The sequence below is a fragment of the Acomys minous genome, assembly GCF_964271855.1.
Source record: "Acomys minous genome assembly, chromosome: 1".
Lineage (NCBI taxonomy): Eukaryota > Metazoa > Chordata > Mammalia > Rodentia > Muridae > Acomys > Acomys minous.
Window position 1 is genome coordinate 116462586 of NC_140483.1, and position 19762 is coordinate 116482347.

General features: G+C 40.0%; 1 protein-coding gene across 1 annotated transcript; it reads right to left on the reverse strand.

The window, feature by feature from the left end:
* Positions 1–3446: 3446 nt before the first annotated feature.
* On the reverse strand, positions 3447–13003 carry CYP7A1 (cytochrome P450 family 7 subfamily A member 1). Its single transcript, XM_084780188.1, has 6 exons — positions 12873–13003; positions 11086–11326; positions 9700–10277; positions 8474–8604; positions 6214–6389; positions 3447–5651 (listed from the first exon to the last, which is right to left on the reverse strand). Exons 1-6 carry the CDS (start codon positions 12950–12952, stop codon positions 5322–5324), a joined length of 1536 nt encoding a protein of 511 aa, XP_084636314.1. The 5' UTR covers positions 12953–13003; the 3' UTR covers positions 3447–5321.
* Between the last annotated feature and the right edge of the window lie 6759 nt (positions 13004–19762).

The window sequence follows — 19762 nt, forward strand, 5'->3', positions numbered from 1 at the left end:
TGGGTCCAGATTCACAGCCTTGATGTTCTCTTTGTGAGGCTTCTGAATCCTCTACGTCCTTCCATCCTTCCACTCTTCCATACAACTTACAGCATTCCACCCAGAATCCAGCAGCAAGTCCCAGCATCTGTCCTATTCCCCACTGGGTGGAGTCTCTCAGAGGACATCCAGGTTGGGCTAATATCCACTTGTTAGTGAGTATATACCATGCATGTCTTTCTGGGTCTGGGTTACCTCCCTCAGGACGATCTTTTCTAGTTCCATCCATTTGCCTGAAAATTTCAAGATTTCCTTGTTTTTAATAGCTGAGTGGTATTCCATTGAGTAAATGTACCACAGTTTCTTTATTCATTCTTCCATTGAGGGACATCTAAGTTGTTTCTAGGTTCTGACTATTATGAATAAAGCTGCTATGAACATAGTTGAGCAAATTTCCTTGTTGTATGCTAGAGCATCTTTTGGGTATACACCCAGGAGTGGTATAGCTGGGTCTTGAGGTAGCACTATTCCCAATTTTCGGAGAAAGCACCAGACTGATTTCTGAAGTCATTGTACAAGTTTCCCACCAATAATGGAGGCATGTTTCCCTTTCTCCACATCCTCACCAGCATGTGCTGTCACTTGAGTTTTTGATTTTAGCCACTCTGATGGGTGTAAGATAGAATCCTGTTGTTTTGATTTACATTTCCTGATAACTAAGGTCATTGGTGCTCATTATTTTTTTAATGATTTATTCATGTTACATTCCGATTGTTATCCCCACGCTCTTATCTTCCTGTTCCTACCCTCCCTCCTTCCTCCTCCACCCAATTCCCCTTCCCTAGACTTCTGATGGGGGTGTGGGGAGCAGGGACCTCCTCCCCCACCATGTGATCACAGTCTGTGAGGGGGTAGCCTGCATCCCCTTCCTATGTGTACAGGCTGGTTGACCAATGGAATCAAGGCGAACACCCAGAAATAAATCCACACACCTATGGACACTTGATTTTTTACAAAGAGGCCAACACCATACAATGGAAAAAAGATAGCATCTTCAACGAATGGTGCTGGACTAACTGGATGTCTACATGTAGAAAAATGCAAATAGATCCATATTTACCACCCTGCACAAAACTCAAGTTCAAGTGGATTAAAGACCTCAACATAAAACCAGACACACTAAATCTGTTAGAAGAAAAAGTGGGGAAGAGCCTGGAACTTATTGGAGCAGTAGACAACTTCCTGAAGAGAACACCAGCAGCTCAGAATCTAAGGTCAACAATTAATAAATGGGACCTCATGAAACTGAAAAACTTCTGTAAGGCACAGGACACTATCAACAGAGCAAAGCAACAGCCTGTAGACTTGGGAAAGATCTTCACCAATCCTACATCTGACAAAGAGCCAATATCCAAAACATATTAAGAACTCAAGAAACTAAACACCACTAAACCAAATAATCCAATTAAAAAATGAGGTACAGAACTAAACAGAATTCTCAACAGAGGAATATCAAATGGTTGAGAAACACTTAAAGAAATGCTCAACATCCTTGGTCATCAGAGAAATGCAAATCAAAACAACTCTGAGGTCCCTCTTATACCTTTCAGAATGGCTAAGATAAAAAAAAAACTCAATAGAGTGAGGGCTACATAATGGAAAATGTACCTAGCTCAGTGCAAACACCATGTAATGGACAAGTAAATGGTTTCTAGAGCCTTGAATGCCCCATTTTTGCTCTGTGAAAATCTTTAAACATCATTACTTCTCTATTTACTGACTTCAGCTTCTAACTAAAGTGATATGCTCACTTTAGATGGGGTGAGAAGGTCGAAGGAGCTGGTTCTGCTGCCTTCTCGTGGTATAGGGTGGGACTGAGTTGCTCACAACTAGTATGGGTGGAGAAAGCTTTGGAGACAAGCTCCATTGCTGATGCCACCCATTACTGAGACCAAAGCTAAAGCCTTAATTTTACTGCCTCGAATACACATAACAGCAACCCTAAGAGTAGCACAAGAATACATAAAAAAAACATCTCATGTTGTTCTGTCAGTGGTTAAAGAGACACCTTGCTATCTGAGGTCAGGTGAGGACAAGACGCAGTCAATATATGGCAGCTTGCCTTGGTTCTCTGAACCCTCAGCTGCCTCCCTGGCCTCCTGGACCAGCTAAGCCCAAGATGAAGTGTCCACACCCTCTGAGTGGGACCGGGAATGGCCACATAGATTGTGTTTATTGCAGCGTATCGTTTCCTTGATATGAATTAAGACAATCTGCCACCTGGGTCTCTTTGGGAAGGCTGGCTTCAGAATGTAGCATCCGCACCTTGCTGGTAATTCTCATGGTCCTGTCATCTGCCATAACATTGGGATGGAGGAGGTGGTAGTAACGTGGGCCTCAGTGCAGAGACTGTGAGATGGCACACGTGTCATATACACACGTGGAGTGTACACTGGATCATAGCAATCCTAAGAAAGTGTCACCGTGGTTTGTTTCATGCCCATTTTATCTTCCACTGAACTATTGTGTTATTGTTATTAGTTACATTTAGTTGGTATACAACAGAATTTATTATAATATTTTAATATATACATATAATGTACAGCACTGTTTTTTTTTAATGTAGGCACCATTTTCATATAAAGTTTTTCTAAATTGACTGGCGTAGTCATTAATTCCTAGATTAAGACTATTTCAGATAAAACTATATCTGAAGCTTTTTAAATGAATTCCCCTCATGTGCTTTACATTTTTCCAGACACTGGTACATTTTTAAGTTAATAAAATTATCAATGAATAACAACATGCAGGGCTTTGTTACACAGTTAGAATCAGCAAACACTTGGGAGGTTTTGTCCTTTGTTGTTGTTCTGTGAAGAAATTGACTTTTGAAATGTTAAGCTGTGTCTCGGTTGGTTGCAGCTTCTTGGCTGTACACAGCTAGAAGCCATAGACACTGGGCCCAGCAGGCAAAATACTTGCTGTGAGTGGGAAGACTAAAGCAAATACCAGGAGAATGTGGTGACCTTCTGCAAGTCAGGTGCTCAGGAGGCAAAGACAGGGGTGTTAGGGCAAGGGGGCTGGCTGTGCTAGCCTACGCACTGAACTCTGCTCAAGGGAGAGACCCTGCCTCAATACATAATGTGGAGCGCAATGGAGAAAAACACTCAGTATAACCTGGCCTTCACACACTTGCACACATATGTACATGTACTCACACACACATAACACATATACACACACATATGCCTCTACACAAATGCATACCACACACACATACACATGCAGACCCACATGCAAAGAATGAGGTATATGGTTTCCCAATAAAAATTTACTCATGGGGTATTTCATGTACTTCACATATGACACAAAAGAGTTGTGCACATTTTTTTCCTAAGCATTTACCATGTGAAACCTACTGTTAACACTTAGGCTGCACAAAAGCAGGAAGAGTAACATTGCCAACCCTCACTGCACAAGAGTGAAAACACAAAATCAAGGCATTATCAAGAGACCTATTGTTTTATGTATGAAAAAAATATGCTTTTAAAAAGCCATAGGGAGGTATATGGATGTATTCAATTCAGAGAATCATAAAACTAATTTTAAAAAACACATTAGAAATTTAGGTTAGTACTTATTAGGATGCAACAGAATTTTCTTACACTTGGACCTCATCCAAGCAATTTACTTTTCTTGATATGTAAACTAATTTCCTCACAGCTTGCTCAAGCTGTATGGAGAGTTCCAGTCAGCCTGGGTTGCTGTGGTATGAAAGAGAAAAGAGAACAGTCCTACCTAGGTAATAACTCCATGATAATGTTTAGTGGTGAGATTTAAAAGTTTAAGGGTCTTATGGATACAGCTCACGGATGCAACTCCTGCCAAGCGTCCAGTAGACGCTGCTTCAGTCTCCACAGATAATAACATGCTATTGAGTTTTCTATAATCTTAGGGAGAATTTTGAGTGAACAATAACTTTGAACGTGTTTGGGTTTCTTGAAAATATGATTATTTTAAATAAATAAGATAAAATTATTGTAGATTATCAGAAGATGAATAATTTTAATTTTCTGCTTCAAAGTTTAAAACACAAACATTCATATGTTCATTTCTGAAAGGTGGCTAATTTTAAAATTAGTAAATGTTACAATAATTTTTATATTCATAGTACAAGAAAAGGATAAATATAATTTACATATAAATATATTATCAGTAAAAATGGCACAGCTAATAAGTCTCCTAAAATACATTACCAAAGCATTATTGCACTCAATATTTAAACACTATTATTTAGCTTTTAATTATTGCTCTTGATCTACAGGGCATTTACAGATAAAACATAAAACATTTTTTAAAAACATATATAGTAGCCAGGCATTGTGGTAGACACCTTTAATCCAAGCACTAAGGAGACAGAAGGAGGTGGATCTCTGTGAGTTTGAGGCCAGCCTAGTCAACAAAGTGAGTCTAGAACAGCCAAGGCTACACAGAGACACCTTGTCTCAAATAAAAATATATATGATTTTAAATTTCTCTTTTATGTTGACTCAATCAATTATGACATAAAATTGACATTTTTTGAGAGAGGGTCTCACTCTATATCCCTGCCTTACCTAGAGCTCACTACATAGACCAGAATAGCTTCAAATTCACAGAGCTCTGCCTGCCTCTGCTTCATGAGTCTTGAAATTAAAGGCTTAAAAGCCTCAGGGGAGAGGTTCTGGGAAGGGCTTTTTTAATCTCTGAAAAATACTCTTGTTGTGGTATGAATTCAAAAGTTAGGAGACATAATGTAGTTGAAAGCTGGAAATTCCAGCAACAATAAAGTGAATATAACAGGAACATGTCAAAACTCCCCTTAGTGTTTCCAGAACAGTCATTACCACTTGACAAGCTCTCAGCTCTAGACACAGAAGGGGCTAAGCAATGTTTTCCTTTGTGTTTAGGCAAAGCATAATGTTATCCCTTAGAATGTTTTCATAACATATGCTCACACCTGAAGAACATCACTAGTGAAAAAATAATTTCACCAAAATGTGAATTTGAAACCTTTTCATAACCATGCAGTAGTTTTCATAAAAATATAAAGCAATTTCCTTAGGGGAAAAAAAACCCTGCCAATTGGAATGCGTTCATTTTGAAAATAAAAACAAACAAACAAACAACAAAAACATTGTTTCTGAAAGTGAAACTCAGGCTCTTGGCTATATAAACTCCCGGAACTTAAGCAGTGAGAACAATGGGTCATGCCCTCTGGATACCAGTTCTTTTCACTGGTACAGACAGTCACTAGAGAGCATCCCTGAGCATTTGTCCCAAAGGTCTGTTTAGTGATGACATCATCCAGTGAACTCTTCTTCCAACCACATGTCATAATGTTTCAGTTTATATTTAAACTCAATATCATTTAATGGCGGCAAAATCCCCAAGCCTACCCGGGACTGGTCTAGAGGGGGACATGTGGCGCAGCTCTCCACAAACTCTACATCAAAGTAGGAAAGCATCAGGATTAAAAATTGCTTGATTTGTTGGACAGCAAATAGTCTTCCTGGGCACACTGACGCTCCTGATCCAAAAGGCATGAAGATATACTTTAGCTTATTTCCATTGCTATAGAAGGTGGTCTTTGTCTTCCCGTTTTCATCAAGGAAACGATCGTACTTAAAAGTCTGCAATCAAAATACAAGAAGTCAATGAGCTACTTTGAAAGAAGCCTGTCTCACTCATGACCTGGAAGAGGCAAGGAATAATTTTCTCCTAATAACTCCATCCTCAGAAAGTTAGCCACATACCCAGCTCTGAGGTAGAGGGACACTGAATAGAGCTTTATAGAGACCTGGTGGACCAAGAAACATTAGGTGGGAACTGCCTGGGGATTTGTTCTTCAGCTAGGCAAGGAAGCAAGAAGGGTTCTAAGCAGAAAGTAGAGTGATCAAGTCAGATACGTTGTCCCCCAATAGTATGGATCTGGGAGGAAAAAGAAAGGAGGTAGCTTTGCTATGGATGAAAACATAATCAAGCAGAATCTGTAAAGTGAAAAATATCAGGACTAAAAGACCAACACTCTTGCCTGTATCCAAAGTTTCCAAACATATGAATATTTTCTATACTAAAGGGGGATAACACTTAGGGTTCCAATGAGCAAATCAAAGCTGTAACTGCAAATCCATTCCTTATTTAGACCTGAGTGAATATCACCTCAATATTGAACTTGGATGAGTAGAAACTTACCAAAGGGTCTGGGTAGATTTCAGGGTCCAAATGTGTTAACTGTGGGTAAAGAGCTATGAGGTCATCTTTTCGAATGTTATAGGAGCCATACTCAAGGCGTAGAGTGAAATCCTCCTTAGCTGTCCGGATATTCAGGGATGCACTGGAAAGCCTCAGAGCCTCCTTGATGATGCTATCTAAATATGTTTAAAATAAAGGAAGTAAGAGAGGAGGGAAGAAAACAGGGTGGAGGGGAAGGAAATGGCAGCAGGGGAGGTGGAATAATTTACATATTAAAATATTTTCAAGTCATTTATTTTTATGTTTATGGGTGTTTTGCCTGCATATATGGATGTGTAACATGTACATGCCTAGTGTCTGCAGAGGTCAGAAGAAGGCATCAGATCAACTGGAACTGGAGTTATGAATGGTTGTGAGCCACCATTTGGGTGCTGGGAATTAAAGCTCAGTACTTTGTAAAGGCAGCAAGTGCTTTTAACCATGAGACATCTCTCCCGCCCTGAATTTATGCATCTAAAGGCTACATAACATAAAGCTTGAATTACTCTGACAGCCAATACACAAAATGAATAAACAGAAAGCTAACAGATGGAAGCTTCCCAAAGCTGCTCTGTTGGTGGCTGTTCTTGGTGGCTCTGTTTTTCTGAAATATCTTTTCAAGCTGAGCCTGTAAGTCAGTGGTTCTCAACCTGAGGGTTACAGCCTCTTTGGGGGTTGAATGAGCTTTCTACAGGGGTCACCTAAGACCACCAAAAAGCACAGATATTTACATCACAATTCATAATAGTAGACAAATTTCAGTTAATGAAGTAGCAATGAAAATAATTTTATGGTTGAGGTTCAGTCACCACAACATAAAGTGTCATAGCACTAGGAAGGTTGAGAACCATTGATCTAAGTTAGCAATCTCTTGATATGATAATATTCTTCATCATCCATAGGAACTAAATAGATAGATATGTCTCATTCTATAGAACATTAACCCTATCTCTGTAGAACACTAAACAGCTAATAAAATTGGAAAAGCTGGTAACTTATTTTGTGTGAATTATTGTTGACCACTTTGAGATTAAACATACTGACAGAGAAATGTCTCTGGGGGCACTTCATAAATCTTCTACTCAGGGTTTAGGAAATCTCACTTTCAGCCATACATTATCTGATGGTGTGTAGTGCTGTCTTGCTTCTAAGCAAAGGCATGCAGAAACGAAATAAACCTTAGAATAGCTGAAGTCGAGGAGAGCTCCAGTCGGCCTTCCAGCCCCTAACCATCAACTACCTGCCTTCCTCCCAGGGTTTGTGACATCATTGTGTATGCAATCATGAATACTTAGCCCTTTATTTACAAATAAGAGTAGGTAAGGGTCTAAAGCAATGTGACATGTCTAAGTCCCCCACATCAGACAGCTCTGGATCTAGATGTCTGTCACTTTTTTTAAAACACGCTTTACTGATTCTTTGTGAATTCCACATCATGCACCCTAATCCCACTCATCTTCCCATTTCTCCATAGCTACTCTCCACCCTTGCAATCTCCCCCTAAGAAAGTAAAAAGTAAAGACAGAACATAAATTAATTTTAAAAACACACATCTCACAATGGAAGCTGTGATGTGTCATAGTGTGTCACAATGGAAGCTGTGATGTGTCATAGTGTGTCACACAGTGTACCCTTTTGCCCAAACAACTTGCTTGCAAATGTTCATTGTAGTGAGTTATGGGCCTGGTTTGAGGCCAGCCTTGATAGCAGAAGCAGAAGCCAGAGCCCCCAAACCAGACTTCTGTCACTTCTAATAAGCTAAACTGCCCTCGAAACATATGGAGGCTTCTATCCTGCTTTACTATAAACATATGCCACTTCTACATTCTAGAAAATATTCAAGCAAGATAAGACAAGCCTTGTTGGTCCCACCACTCAACCCAATTTTGCTTTCTTATTGGTCACTTGCTCACATTAACTCCATGGTTCCTTTAACCCTAAGCTTAACAGTTTTGATGGACTAAAAGGAGGCAGAGGACACAGAGTGGCTGAGTATCAAAAGCCCTGTGCCTGTGCTACCTTCATTCCCATCTTCTGATCCCAGGAACCATCCTCTGAGTCTTAGTCCCTTGATTGTTATTTAACAGTGAAAATGTCCCTAGGTACCAGATTACTTTGGGAGCACGCGAAGTACTTGGCATAATAACTAGATCATAGTACTCTATAGATTAAGCACTGTTACTAGCGACATGGTGAATGAGGGGCAGGATAGCAAGCACACCTAGCACTGGCAAGTTGTTGAGTTGCTCTTGATCCAGATGAATGACCTTCTCTCCAGGGCTGAGCTTTCGGCCAGCACTCTGTAATACGCAATTCACCTCTTCAGAGGCTGCTTTCAAGGCATCAGGATTCCTATGGAAAGAGACATATGGGGGGGGAGGGGAATCCTTATTCAGAGATCTACAAGTAAAAAAGAATTATGCATTTCATGGTACCAGGGGATATGCAAAGGGACATTGCCATTTATCTGCACTGGATTCTGTACTGGATTCATGTCCTTGAACTCATGAAGGGACATTAAAAGGGCTTTGTTTTATAAAAGCAAAGCTTTGGTTAGATTTCTATGAGCCAATGATTCTAATAGGTGCTAGACAGTCATGTGATCAACATAGTAATTCATAAGGAATATTGCATCTAACATACAATTACAGGGTATTGGTTAATTCCCAAATAGAAATTCAGATTTACTCTTAAAATTCATGCCATGGCCTCAGAACAGTGTTTGCATGTATAGCATTATTTTTGAGTCATGAAGTAAAGGACACACCGTTTTAATGCATGGAAATTTGTTGGAGGCTGAGTTTGAAATCTGTTTTTACCTGGTTACAGTGTTCTGAGCCTCAGAAAATGTTTGACTAAACTGGGTGTGGTGGGGCACACCTGTAACCCCAGCACTCAGAGGCAGGTGGATCTCTGTGAGTTCAAGGACAGCCTGGTCTACAAAGCGAGTCTAGGACAGCCAAGGCTACACAGAGAAACCTTGTTTTGAAAAACCAAAAAAAAAAAAAAAAAAAAAAAAAAAAAAAAGAAAAGAAAAGGAAGAGAGAAAAAGAAAGAAAAGAAAAATGTTTAATTTAGTTCATATAGGATAGGAAATGGATGATACAACTTTGCTGTAAATCTGGTAGCCAACCGGAAAACAGGACCGCTCAAGAAGTAAGGTGTGGCCACTGCCCTTATCACATCTGCAAGCCAGTTGTTATTCAAAACGTCTTTATCGCAATGAAGATTGCAGTCATAGCTTTAATTTGACATTAAGAGGAACACTATGGGGTAGAGAAAGACTGAGCCGGAGGACTGTATCGGTGAAGTGCCAGGCCACCTGAGATCTGTGCCTCTGGGACATCCTTTTCCATGGGTCTATGCTCCTACAAAATGCTAAACATGTTCAACACAGACTTTCTTGGTCCATGGCACTCTGAGGAATAAATACAAATTGCTAGTCACCTGATCGTTTGAAACAAGCTCCAGAAAGTGGCAGGAATGGTGTTCGCTTGAGATGCCCAGAGGACAGCAAGATGTGTCTTGGCCTTCTCCATGTCATCAAAGGTGGAGAGAGAGTCGTTGAGAAACATGCGCAGACGGATCAGTTCGGAGACCTGGTCCCTCACAGAGAGGTTCTCGTGCTTCAGGCCCTCAGCCAGCTTTTCCCGGGCTTTATGTGCGGTCTTGAAGAAGTGAATAGGGAAGCCCGCCACTAGCGCCGGAAAGACTTGGTCAAACTGTTTGAAGTTGTCAAGGCTATTTAGAATAAGCGCTCTTTGTGTGTCTGCCTTTGAAACGTCCCTGCCAAACAGCGTTAGATACCCGGCTTCAAATATCACGCGGTAGCAGAAGGCATACATCCCTTCTGTAACCCAGGCTGCACTCTTTGATTTAGGAAGGCTAGGAGGCCTCAGGACGGATTGGAGGTTTTTCATCATGGCTTCAGACAGTGAACTCAAAGCATCTCCCTGGAGGGTTTTGGTAAAAGTGGCGATTACGTTTTCTGTGGTATTTCTCTGAAGGGGACTGTGTCCAAATACCTGAGAGAAAATAAAAATCTATGAGTGGGGGAGGGGCTAAACCCGAATTAGCTAGTGTTAGGAAATGGCTACATATGATTTCACAGCACTTTCCGGAGGTAGAACCAAGACATACTCTTCCCTTAAGGTCAAGATTTGTTTGTTTGGTTGGTTGGTTGGTTGGTTAGTTGGTTGGTTTTTTGAGACAAAGTTTCTCTGTGTAGCCTTGGCTGTCCTGGACTCACTTTGTAGCCCAGGCTGGCCTCGAACTCACATCGATCAGCTTGCCTCTGCCTCCTGAGTTTTCAGTGGAACTTCTCTGGACTGCCCATCATCTTTTGGTGTTGCACTAATTTGCCTTCATATTATGTATAGGTGCATTTTAACCAAATTACAATCTACTTAATGTCAGAGACTGTGTCTACTATGTTCTTGCAAAAAAAAAAAATCAGTAAATATTGTTTTCTCTAGAGAATCTTGATGGCATCTAAATTATGCTTAAATATATAGCTTACTTCTTAATGAACGAAACATTTGTGTTCATGGATGATGTGTTGAGTATTATTGAATTTGCCAGCACACTGGAAAACACTGAGTGTTGTGTAGACACCACTGACATTACGAATCTGTACCTGCCTTATTCATGCAGTGTCATCTATCTCAGTAAATACTCACAAAATGCTTATTGTGTCATCATCACTGACAAATTTACATCTACCTTAAAATGTTAATACTTTGTAGTAAGAGACTTTCGGATTTTATGTTCCCTCTAGTCTGTAATCTATATTAACAGGCTAGGAAACAAACAGAATTTGTATAAATTAATTACCTTTGAAGAAGTAGTGAGATGAAATATTTGCCAGTCAAAATATTTCCCATGGCATAACACCTTATGGTATGACGAGGAGTCTGTGATGAAGTGGACATATTTCCCAATAAGTTTGCAAGTAAAAACATGCCCATGTTTCTTTTTATTTGCTCTCAGAAACTCAAGGGGATTGGATCCAAATTTCAGAGCACAGCCAACATACGGAATCAATCCATTCTCCAAAGGAGGTTCGCCTGCTTTCCTGTAACACACAGATTTGAGAGGTTTGAAATTTTACATATTTAGGTTTTTTTTATTTAAGCCAGGTTTTTAAAAACCATTTTCTACCACTTATTTCAAGTTTCATAAGTACAGTTCATAGATATTTCTTTTGATATTGGTAATCCCGCTTTTTTAATAAAACGGTGGAGTATTTTTTTTAGCCTTCTAAAATGTTGGTGAAGATGATGACTAAATCTGTCTACTCACCAACCCATCCAGCAACCCACCCATCAGTCTACCCATGTATGCAGATCAAGAATTCACTGGAGTGTTTATTATGTCTGTGTCTGATTGCTTTTCCCAATGACAGGGATAAAAGTGTCAACATAAACAATGAGATTCTTGCTCTCAGTGTAGAAATGAAACGCTCCTCTAATGCTTAGACTTGTACTAAGGGCTATTTGGCCAAATGCCTAAAATGCTTTTTCATTCATTCCTTTTCTTTGAAGATGTGAAACATCAAATAACATAAAGGTCTACAGGGCTGAAATTTTAAAAGTCTACATAGTTTTAAAAACTTGGCATTAGAGGGCTGGAGGTGTGGCTCAGTGATGGAGCGCTTGCCTAATATGTGTGAAACCCTCCATTTAATTTTCAACTCTAAAAAAGGGACATTGTTATTCTGCAATAATATTTGAAGAGAACAGGGATCACATTTGAAAAATTAGATCATTATAAAATTAAATTGGGTTAGGTAAACATTGGAAGATCATCAACTATAACCCAATGCTCTTTTACTCTCTCATAAATGTTCCAGTGGACATTATAAGCTTATTTATTTTCCAACATAAGCTTCTTAACCTCTTGTGAGAATAACAGTAAAATTGATTTTTCCTTTCTTAACGTGAAAAATAAGAGTTTTAATTAAAATTTGGAACTATCAGACATGAATTAACATAGCTTAAAGGGCAAAGAAAAATTTTAAAGTAAGACAAAATACCCAGTTGAAGATATGCCAGGAGTATTCTCATATTTTGATGTTGACATAACAAGACAATATCTGAATGTCTTGCCCCCAAATGTTCTTTGAAGCAATCAAATTGGAGTCACATGCAGGCAACAAAACTCCCCAGTCCCCCAGCTGATTAACATTGGAAAGAAAAGTTAGAGGCAGACAGACTCAGGCTCTGTGCTGTCATCCAGGCTTAGACCTGAGTCTGCAGAAAACCCAATGACCAGACGCTTAGTCAGAGCATCTATTCAGTTCATGGCACAGAGGGACCCTTCTAAATCTCACTCTTCCCAAATGCACTCTTCCCAGCTTAGGTTTGTTTCACACACACATACACAAACATGCATCCATAATGAATACATTTTTAATTATGTTTAACAAGATCTGCATTACCATTGATGTATATAGATATTCAAAGGGAAACTGTCTACATCTTGTCAGATTTAGTCAGTGAAGTATATCTTTAAATTTTAAATAAAAAATTAATATATCAGTATTTTTTAAAAACTGTGTGATAGTAAAGGTAAGGAACACTAGAAGTAAGCTAAAAGACAAATAAACAATCTTTCCATACCTTCTCCTTATTCCAATGATAAACCATATGCAACAGCACACTATCACAGCAATTGCCCAAATCAAAGAAATAGTCATCATTTTGTAAATGCAAGAAAAACTCCCAAGGGGAGAGTCTCTGCTTAGTTAGCAAGGGAAGGCTGTCCCAGAACAGTGGCTCTAACTAGAGTTTTTATATGCATAGGACCATGATCTAATAACTTGAACTTCAGTGACCAAAGCAAACAAATGACTATTTGTCCTCCTACTAGAAAAAGAAAAAAATAGTATTACCTGTCCTTGAACTAAGTCCATAGTATCAGAAAAGGTTCCAGAACAAGCAGAGGGCTGCAATATTCGATAAGCCGAAGGTCTGTCCCTCATGTGCTGACATAGCTTTCAGATCTGGGGACAGCCGCTAACATTGTGATTCTGTGTGTAGAAAAAAGAGACGTAAACATGCTGCCAATGAGCACATCTGTCAAAATGCAGAGCATGATGTGAACTGAAATAGGCAGAAGATTTCAATCACAACATTGGTTGTTCATGTTTCTAACCTTTGGGGAAATTTTTTTTTCTCACCAATTCCTGTTTATTTACGACTGTAAGTTCTTACTTTTTTCTCTCTCTCTCTTTTTATTGAAAAATAAAATCATTCATATTGCATCTCAATTGCTATCCCATCCGTGCATCCTCCCATTCCTCCCTCCCTCCCACTTTCACCCCATTCCCCTTCCCTATGACTGTGACTGAGGGAGTCCTCCTCTTGAATATGATGCTAGGGTATCAAGGCTCTTCTTGGTAGTCTGCTATCCTTTCTCTGAGTGCCATCAGGCCTCCTCATCAAGGGGACATGGCCAAATATGGGGCACCAGAATTCGTGTGAAAGTTAGACCCCACTTTCCACTTAACTGTGGAGAATGTTCTGTCCCTTGGCTCGATCTGGGTAGGGGTTTGATGCTGACTGCATGTATTGTCCTTGGTTGGTGCCATAGTTTGAGCAGATCCCCTGGGCCCAGATCTGCCCATCATAGTGTTCTACTTGTAGGTTTCTAGGCCCCTCTGGATCCTTCTATTTCCCCTTTCTCCCATGCTTCTCTCACCTAAAGTCCCAATAGGATGTCCTCACCCCTATCCCACTTTCCTGGTAAGTGAAGACTTTCATGTGACATGCCCTTTGGGCTAGTGTCCAGTTATAAGTGACTATATACCATTAGAGTCTCTCTGCTTCTGGGTTAGCTCACTCATTATGATCATTTCTAGTTCAATCCATTTGTCCACAAATTTCAGAAATTCCTTATTTTTAATAGCTGAGTAGTATTTCATAGTGTAAATGTACTACAGTTTTTTTATCCATTCTTCTACTGAGGGACACTTAGGCTGTTTCCATGTTCTGGCTATTATGAATAAGGCCACTATGAACATGGTTGAGCATATGTTCCTGTTGTGTGGTGGAGCATTTTCTGGGTATATTCCAAGGAGTGGAATAGCTGGGTCTTGAGGAAGCCTTATTCCCAATTTTCTGAAATAGCGCCAGACAGATTTCCAAAGTGGCTGCACTAGTCTGCATTCCCACCAGCAATGAAGGAGTGTTCCTCTTTCTCCACATCCTCACCAGCATGTGGTGTCACTTGAATTTTTTATCTTAGCCATTCTGATGGGTGTAAGATGGAATTCCAGAGTTGTTTTAATTTGCATTTCTCTGATGACTAAAGACGTTGAGCATTTCTTTAAATACTTCTCAGCTATTGAGAATTCTCTGTTTAATTCTGAGCCCTTTGGGGAAATTATTAAAATTATTTTCCAGAAATACACAGCAACAACCAAATTCAATGAGAACTGGATGGAGCAGGTTTCTTGCTTAATTGTCCTGTGTATTTACAAAGCAACTGGCGTTTCATGTAGTCTATGACAGGTTACCTACCTACCACATGACTACCTACTGCCATCAAAAAAAGAAAAGTACCTGGTACTCGTTTTCCAGATAGTCATAGCTTATTTTGAGAATACAATCTTTACCAATCATTTTCTGTGTATTTAAGATGTATTTTACTTCACATAAAAACTAAAACACTTCTTAACAGAAAAGTAAATGTGAATTCATAATTTACCTTTTATACCACTTGCACTATAAATCAGTGTACAGCCTTCCAGAGTTTATTCATCATAATCTTTCATTCTGTGCTAGAAATTGAATTCATGCCCTCACTTCTCCTAGGCAAGAACACTACCACTGAGTTACATCCCAGTTCCCTTCTTAACATAACTACTAATTGAGATTTGTCTTTAATGTTCTGGGAACTCTTTGAAGATAGTCTGGTTTCAGATATCCACAAGATAGGGAGTTTCTCTACTGTTATGAAGATTCGATTTTAATTTGGAGACTAGTGGCAAAATGTGTGTTATGTTCCCATAAAATGAGGTGTGGAGAGAGATGGAGGGATGATGATGGTTTTAGATATATTGATTAAAGAAGCTTTTTTTAGGAGATGATACTTGAGATAAAATAGCAAAGGAAAAACATTCCCAGAAGAGAGAACTTTGAAGGTGAAGTTTCCCGGCAGAGGATGAACTTGATGTATAAAAATCCCAAAAACCCGAATGAAGGTAGCAACAATTAGAACACAGTGGATAGGAGATGGGGTTGGACTAAAATAAGAGGCAAGAAGATAAGCAAAATCTGGTTCACATAGGGATGTTTGGGAGTGGGAAGAGGATCTTGGAAGACAATGGGTCAGTATATTGTTGTGAATATTTGAAAATCCAAGGGACAATGTCAAGTTGACCCCGAGGTAAGAAGAAAGGAGAGCATTGGTGGTGGAAATGTCAAGCCATCAGCACTGAATTGATACTGAAAGTCAAGAGACCCTCTCTGGTCACCTAGGAGCAAGGAAAGACAAAGCAGTAAGGACACTTTGACACCAGGCCACAGTGAGTGCATTCTATTCCACAGTGTCAGCCAGTGAGGAGAAAACAAATAATAAAAGAAAGAGAGGTTAAATATACATATTATATGTGTCTCTAGATACTTATCTGTATGATATATATACATACAAGTTATTGCTATTAATATGTACTTAGAATTCTAGGGCACAATGTTATTCTACTGGACCATTTATTCAACTAATTCCTGGTAAGCACTTGAGTCTTTTCTGGTTTTTGGTATAGACTCCATACTTGCTAGTTTTTTGCCTCCCTAAACAGAGCCCACAGATCCTTCACCATGTGGCTTATGACCATAATCATTAACAACAGCTGCTACAGAACAGGATCGATTGCTTGGGATCTATTTAGACCTCCTAATGCTTTGTGCACATTAATTATATTTATATTGCTTTTATAAAATGGCATGTCCTCTTCTCAAGTGGCTCCTGAGGATCCTAACCCTAATGCATCTAACCATAGCCGAGTAACGGAGCAGACAACAATCTCACGTCCAAGCAAACCAGCTCTCTAGAGTCATGTGTTCCTTAAATCACAGAAGCCGTAGGTGGCCTTTTAGTACTCTCTTTACAACTTCCCATGAATCCATAATTCTGTGCAAATGAGGTTTCAAAATGGGAAGGGAAAAGCGCTCTCAGAACCTCAGGAAGGTTCCTGGGGTCTTGTCTTCTTCGCCTACCCTCAGAACAGCACAAACTCTTTCCCAGTAGGCCTGGCTGGTGTTTATCCCTGAAGTCTCAGGCCGTGTCCTTTTCTTTTTTTCTCCCTCACTTGTAACACCTTCTCCATGTCAAGCACCCAACCACATATATGGAGTCACACATGCAAGACAGTAGAGACTTGAAGATTCATACTGAGACACTTTTGTTTGTTACACATGGGTTACAGATCTCCTTCCAAGAAGTCCACTTCTTGCTGCTGTTGCATAGTCAACTAAGCACATCTAGCAAAGCTTTTCACCTGGGGCTGGAAATTCTAGTGCTTATTACAACTGTCAAAACTATGAGTAGACTGCAAGTAGGAAGTACCTACACAGTTTTCTGATAAATACAGTGCCCAAAGTTTCATGCCTGGGTTTAATGACATCTTGGTATGGTTTTAACATAGTACTGATAATCTATGGTGTTGAGTGAAGTCTGCCTCAATGCACAACTTTATCCCCTTCTTTTCTTTAACTTCTCATCCAGGTGATAAAATCTTATTAATTCTCTCTGTCTCTGTCTCTCTCTGTCTCTCTCTGTCTCTCTCTGTCTCTCTCTGTCTCTCTCTGTCTCTGTCTCTCTCTCTCTCTCTCTCTCTCTCTCTCTCTCTCTCTCTCTCTCACAGCACCTATTGCATGGCAAGCCCTGAGTTAGCACTGGGGACACAGTGTAAAACATAACAGCTGTGACCCTGACCTATGAAGTTTCTATTGCAGCAGTGTAAGCAGGTGTCCTGAAAAGTCAAGGTTATTACTGCCAGAAGTCCAGGCATGCCAAGTTGAGTTTCTTTCAACCCTAATGCCTCTATAATGCGTCAGCTTCTTCTTCATTTGTGTACTATATTGTGGAAGACCATAAATCCTACAGTTTGGAAGAATTTTGATCTTGGCCTCAGAGAATGCAAGGCCTAAGCCTAGTTCCCTATCATCATAAATGCAAACGGGCAAAGCAGGCTGGAGAGACTGTTCAGTGGTTAACATCACTTGCAGAGGAGCCCAGTTTAGTTCATTACACCCAAATGGAAAACCTCACAATTTCCTGGAACTCTAGTTCCGGGGAACCTGCTGACTTCTGTGGATACCTGAACACATGTGGTACACACAGACTCATGAAGACAAACACATGTACATACAAGAGAAATCTTGAAAAAAAAATTGATAAAACATGAGAGCTTACACCAGAAGAATAGAAAGAAAAATGAACCACTAGGGTTGTCAGCATATACATATATACTAGTGGCTCATTTAATTGCGCTGCTTACTAAGAAACACGATGGCAGAGCTGAGGGTACAGCCCAGTGGTAGGAAGGCTGTCCTGGGGTATCAGGAAAGTTCAACTGCAGCACTGAATGCAATAAACAGAAACCACGCAAAGCAAGCTGGTGGCTTTAACTAAAGTGAATTGTCAATGCAGTCACACAACTGAGTCAAAACAATTGCGTCTCTGAGCTCACGAGTCATTATGAAGGAGCACGGAGGGGCTGTATATTAAGGCGATTCTTTGCCTTTTCCAGGTCTACAAAATGAATACGGTGCCTGCCTTAGAAGCAGTTAGCCGAAGGGCACGCTGGGATGGGTGGTAAATCTTCCTGTGACTGCTTTGGGGCATATGTAATAAGCTCTCAGAAAATACACCTATTCACCTTTGAGCTAAACCTTTATGAAGCTATAGAAAAGAACGACTTGTGTCATAACAAAACAGATTGTCTGATTCTTAAGATAATTTTAGCCAGGCAAGGTAGTACATGCCTGTAAACCCAGCACTCGAGATGATGAAGCAACAGAATGGTCATGAGTTCAAGGACAGCCTGGACTACAGCATCAGTACTAGCCAGCCAGGACTATGTAGCAACACCTGTCTAGAAAAAAAAATAAACAAAATATAATGTTGAGTGCCTGGTTTAAAATCATAAGTACTTAGTAAACTTTGAGTATGAAAAGATGTGTGTAAGTCATTAGGAACTTCTTAAGTTTCAGGAAAAAAAGGGCACCTTATTCAAGTGGGAAGGAGTAACAGGCCACTACCTAGCTATGTATTAACTAGTATTTATTTCATACATTTTCTTCATGTTAATTTCTCTCCTGCTTTGTGAAAGGCATTTCTTAGTTGCTGGAGAACAGAGATAGGTAGACAAAATGAAATCTCTAGTCCCCAAGGGCATACAGCTAATAAAAGTTAGGAGAGACACTGCTTGGTTTCTGGCATTATTTCTATTGTTAGGAAAGGTTAAACTGATGCATTAATGTTTGGGCCAAGACCTTTACCGTTTTGCCTTCCTAAACCACATGAGAGCAGTGTGAGATGAGCAGTGTTGTCTCCATGTGCGGATAGCCTGAGTCTGAGGCTCTGGCACCAAGCCTGGGTCAGGATCTGCTGTGCTGTGCTGCATCCAGGCAAAGGTATTGCCCAAGTTAGGGAGATCAAGGCTAAGGCTTTCCTCTGCTGTAATGATAATCCCCACCTCAACCCCAGCCCAGGCTTTAAAGCTCAACTCTGATGGACCCAAATGAGCCTCATGCGGGAGTGGGACAAAGAGAGACAGACAGATGAGAGAGGGAGAGACAGACAGACAGACACACACACACACACACACAGAGAGAGAGAGAGAGAGAGAGAGAGAGAGAGAGAGAGAGAGAGAGAGAGAGAGAGAGAGAGAGACAGAGAGAAACACAGAGAGAGAAGAGACAGAGAAAGACAGAGAGAGAGAGAGAGAGAGAGAGAGAGAGAGAGAGAGAGAGAGAGAGAGAGAGAATCTACCAGAAGTAGATTTTTTTCTTACTTTCTTGGCAATGTCCATAGATGCACACAAGACATCATCAATGAAATCTAATTTATCATTTTCTTGGCTGCTTAGTCTTTCTATGTCATATCTAAGATATTTCTTAGTTCTGGGCTATGAAGATGTATACATTCATTTTGTTCTCTCTCTCTCTCTCTCTCTCTCTCTCTCTCTCTCTCTCTCTCTCTCTCTCTCCCTCCCTCCCTCCCTCCCTCCCTCCCTCCCTCTCTCCCTCTCTCTCTCTCTCTCTCTGTTTCTCTCTCACACTCTTACATTTAGACTTCTGATTAATTTTGTGATTTTTTTTTATATAATGTGGCACAGGTTTCCAGCTTCATTCTTTTTATGCATAGATATCTAGCTGTCACAACACCATTTGCAAGAGAGACTTTGCTTTGCTTATTGAAAGCTTTTTTAAAAGATTGTTTTAATTTACGTATTTGAGTGTTTCGCTTTTGTGTGTGTTTGTGCACCACATCTATGCATGGT

Coding starts and splice junctions, on each gene's coding strand:
- CYP7A1 (XM_084780188.1), bottom strand. CDS start 12,952: ATGATGACTATTTCTTTGATTTGGGCAATTGCTGTGATAGTGTGCTGT. Junction 11,327..12,872: donor ATCATTGGAATAAGGAGAAG/GTATGGAAAGAT, acceptor TGTGTGTTACAG/GAAAGCAGGCGAACCTCCTT. Junction 10,278..11,085: donor ATCTCACTACTTCTTCAAAG/GTAATTAATTTA, acceptor ATTTTCTCTCAG/GTATTTGGACACAGTCCCCT.